Here is a 4,553-nt window from a genome sequence, read left to right as displayed (position 1 = left end):
TTGATGCAGCGCATTATCTCTTTCACCGCCAGTATCGTGGCCTTTCTTCTTTTGGGCTTTACGTGTGTTCTAAGTTTCCTTTTATTACTAGGATTAGCTAATTATAAACTTTCCTTTATAGCTTAGGGTTTTAACTATATCAGCCTTATAAATAGCGGCTTTAGTCTTTGAAAAAGAGACACGATTAATTGAATAAGATTTCTGAGTTTATTTTAAAGAGCTTTCACAAGCACTGCGAAGAGTATTCGCGCCCCTAAGAGCTTTTAACAAGCACTGCGAAGAGTATTCGCATCCTTCATCTTGTCTTCGAAGATACCTTCGTTCACAAGTTACGCGAGTTCGAGATCAAACCCTAGATCTTTGACTCATACGGCTTCCGCTCTCTATCAATGCTGGAATTTGAAAACATCTCATGTTCAAGTGGAGTGTGAGTCCTCCCCAGAACCCCTCACCGTAAGACTTGTCGAATAGTGTGATCGTTGTGGAAAGCATGAAACGTCCTATGACGAATGGGTGGTCTTTTTTTTTAGACAGGTGACCATATTGGTTGGTTTTAAATCATTGAATGCAGGGATGAAAGTGTGGATTACAGAATTCTATTGACAATAACAGTTGCCAAAATTAGTTGGCCAGTGAAACAAAGCGAGATTTGGATATGTAAGAGTTTGTTGATCGAATACCTTCCCATCAAGAAGCAGAAGAATAATTCACATGAAGTCTGAATACTTTTGGATATACCTTGCATCATGAAAATGGATGAGCATCAAAAACTTGTTGAGAAGGGCGACCAAGATGTAAATTATCAAAGGTGACTTCGCAGTTGAAACCAGGACAACAACGACATCAATTGTGAATGTTAGCTACAGAGAGAGTTAGCTACTCGATATTACTGGCCCCAAGTAGTTTCAGTTTATCAAGGATGAATCGATATGTTTAAGATTATGGATGGTGTATTGTAGAGCCACTATAAGTAACTACATAAGCATGGAATGATTTGCTAATCAGCTACAGATGGTTTGATGATGGAACTTTTATATTCAAGTTAGGACGTGATACCTCTCTCAACGTTTCTTGATGTTTAGCAAATAGCTCATATACTTTATTTGAAGATTAGACTTCTCAGCTTGAAGCTTCTCGTAATCAGAAACTGAAAGACCTCCTAGATTTTGCTGGATGAATCTGAAAGCAAAACGAAAGAAGGATATTATGGTTAGAGATCATAAAAAAATTATACTCTTTGACCTTAAGTCATATTAGGATTAAGTTATAAAAGCTATCATCACCTGGGTACATATTGGTTAGAAACAAAGTACAGGAAGGAAGACTTGTCATTCTGCTCATACAAAACAACCAGAAGTAAATTGGAAACCCACATTGTGTTCCAGAACATACAAAAGAGTATAAATCAAATTATTATGTCAGGAAACGATCAAACTATTTGATACAGAAACGGTTGCAGTTTCTTTTAGTGATGGTGTAATGTAGAAAAAGAAACAATACCTTTGGTGAGAGAATCAATAACAAATACTTCCTAAAAGCCCCTAACTCCACCGAACTCTAAATAATTCCTGAAAGCTTCTTTCTTGGTTTCTTTTTCCTAAAACATATCAGAAACTAAAAGAAACAGACCTTTATTGTCAACTCATTCTTTCTTCGATCTCTTTTGCAAAGTGTTTACCTTTTCGTTTCCAGCGATATCAGGTTACGGCTACGGTGGTGGAAATCAACCGCCACCTTAAGACGCGACCGTTGAAGGGTCGAAGAAGGAGATCAATAAAACCCTAATCAAACAAAACTCGAAAACTTGTGATCAAACCAAACCAAAAAAACGTGGGGTCCACAAACTTTAAAACTGCCTAGGTGGATAGCCTTGGGGGAGATACTATTATTATATAGACTAGAGCCCGGGTTATTTTGTATGAAAATTATTAGTGACATATCAATTTTGATGAAACAGTCTATGTTAAATTATAGAAAATAACCAATTCACACATTAGAATGTTTGAATAATATAATGTTTTGAAAATCTTAAAAAAATAACTTTAATCTTTTTAAAATTTATGTATGTTAAAATTATTGTCCTTATCATTATTAAGAGGAAATGTTAAAGTCTTAAAACATAGAAGAAAAAAACATAAATAAGATGGTAGAATTTTGACGAAGAGTTTGATGGAAGGGAAAAAGTTTGATGGAAGCGAAGGAGTTTCCGTGTTGGGGAGCCTGAAATTTATTTTTAAATATATCAGTGAACATAGATTGGTATTAGTTATCAATTAATTAGATAGTAGAGTAGGGAGACGTACTTGTAAGTAGTGAGGTAACCTTCATCACGGAAGGAGTTTTAGTTCTGATTCATTTCTGGTGGTACCTCGAGTGCTGCATAGTAGATAGATATGAATTATTAGATAGATAACCACATAGAAATCTTCCATGAGATTCTGAGTTTTAACTTACTCTCATGAGAATTAAGGCGGTTGAAGATTTCCTTGTAGATTATGTTCTTCACTTTTTGTTTGTGTGAGTCTTCGCCTTTGATGATTTTTAGTCCTGCTTTGCTTGTTACACGTGAGAGGGCCACGTAGAGTTGACCATGTGAGAAGACCGGTCTAGGAAGGTATAGGATAACCTCTTTTAAGCTTTGGCCCTGGCTTTTGTTGATTGTCATCGCATAACACAATCTGATAGGAAACTAGCGTCGACGTAAAGTGAACGGTAGCTGTGTATCCCCATGCAAAAGGACCACTCGTGGGATCAAAACTTCATTTCCAATGTGGGAACCAGCAATTATATCTGCCTTAAGCACTCTTTCGCCTATGTGGGTTAGGATCATACGGGTACCATTACATAATCCTTTTGTTTGGTTTATGTTTCGCAGAAGCATAATCGGGGCCCCAACTTTGAGAGTGAGTTTATGGGAAGACAATCCTGGAAACTCCATTGAGTTGAGATACTCAATGGCGTATAGTGTTTCATTTTGGTTAGATTGACTTTCCGAAACCTCAAAGCTATCGTAACTGTAGTAGTCTTTTGACTCTCCGGTGGTTTTGGAGATTGTATACGCATTGATTTCATCGACTGTATCATTTCTGGGCGTTAGGATAGCTTTATCGGTGTAGGAACTTTTGGAGGCCTCTATTTGGTTGGTATCACCATACGCTGCATCGACAACTTGCTTTAGTGACTCTTCTTTAGTCTCTTTGAGCAATGTTGGATCGATATTTACCATTTGGTCATGGTAGCCATCGTCTGCGCCTACCTGTTCTGATTCTGGACGACCTTCACCGACTTTGAGAAGCCAATCGGAGAACTCTTTTTCGTCCTGGTTGACTCGCATATTTGTCTTCAAAGGGAACTTGTGGCAAAAATTCCATAGATATGAATGACATATCGAAGCTAAGACGGTATCAGCTCGACTCCCTTGTGGAACTACCGGTAGGATTTGTCTAAAATCACCACCTAACAAAACCGTTTTTCCGCCGAAAGTTTGATCCTTTGCGTGTGGGTTTTTCATAGACATTATGTCCTTCAAAGTTTTGTCAAGTGCTTCGAAGGCATGTTTGTGCGTCATAGGTGCCTCATCCCAGATTATAAGGTCCGTTTTCTCAATGAGTTCAGCGAGCATCATACCTGGTTTGATGTTGCAGAGCTTATCTTCGTCGATCTTCAAAGGAATATTAAAGCGTGAATGAGCTGTTCTTCCGTTTGGTAGTAGCAATGCGGCTATTCCCGAAGAAGCTACCGGGCGAACGATTTGTTTCCTCGAGCAAAGTCTGGATATGATGGTTTGATAGAGGAATGTTTTTCCTGTACCCCCTGCGCCATGTACAAAGAATAGTTTTCCATCCTTTTTGTCAACAGAGTCTAAGACTGATTCGTAAATCGCACGCTGCTCGGCGTTAAGCAAGTTGTACTAACTGTCATGTCTGAGGGTTTCTTCGGCAACATTCTAATCCATTTCTTGGTTCCACAAACTGTTCCCCAATTCTTTTTTCAAAACTTGTTTGATCTTAGGCATCTCTTTAATATCGTTTAAAGAACGGTCTTGCATGCGCATCAACTTTTCCACTTCGATTAACGTGTACTGCTCAAGGGTCTCATCGTCCAGCTCCAGATTTGTGTGGCCTAAGATCTTTTGCCTCTTGTGGAGTATGTCCTCGCTCATTGATTTCCATGAGTGCTCCCATAGTCCTTTGGGGCTTGCAACGAAGCAAGTGTTTAGAAAGGTGACAAACATATCACGGAGTTGGTATTGGGTGGCTGTTCTAGCACCCTCCGACATACTCTCGAGCCATTCAACATCATCATCCAAATAGCCTCGTGCGTGGCAAACCGATTTGAAGTCAGGGTATTTCACGTCGTTGAAAGTTTTCAGCTCGTCATAACTTCTAGGACCTTTAATCTTATTGATGAGGATCCTCAGATAGTATCGATCACCTACTGATGGATGGACAGCCACAATTCGCCCAATGGTTTTTCCTTTCTTACGTTCATACCAGACTTTGGAATTGTTGTTCCAGACGAAATATTCTGGTATTTGCACATAAGTTAATGTC

General features: G+C 38.9%; 1 protein-coding gene and 1 pseudogene across 1 annotated transcript in view; both read right to left on the bottom strand.

Moving 5' to 3' along the window:
- Window positions 1–2,665, bottom strand: part of LOC106314196 — an 8,770-nt pseudogene extending 6,105 nt beyond the window's left edge.
- Window positions 2,666–2,689: 24 nt separating this feature from the next.
- Window positions 2,690–4,553, bottom strand: part of LOC106314194 — a 3,028-nt gene continuing 1,164 nt past the window's right edge. The window contains exons 2-3 of the mRNA XM_013752114.1: window positions 3,973–4,527; window positions 2,690–3,813 (exon numbers count right to left, since the gene is read on the bottom strand). Coding sequence (XP_013607568.1) covers window positions 2,690–3,813; window positions 3,973–4,527 — 1,679 coding nt within the window. The remainder of the gene's footprint in view (window positions 3,814–3,972; window positions 4,528–4,553) is intronic.

This window comes from Brassica oleracea, chromosome C9, assembly GCF_000695525.1.
Source record: "Brassica oleracea var. oleracea cultivar TO1000 chromosome C9, BOL, whole genome shotgun sequence".
NCBI lineage: Eukaryota > Viridiplantae > Streptophyta > Magnoliopsida > Brassicales > Brassicaceae > Brassica > Brassica oleracea.
This window is presented reverse-complemented; position numbering and strand designations above follow the sequence as displayed.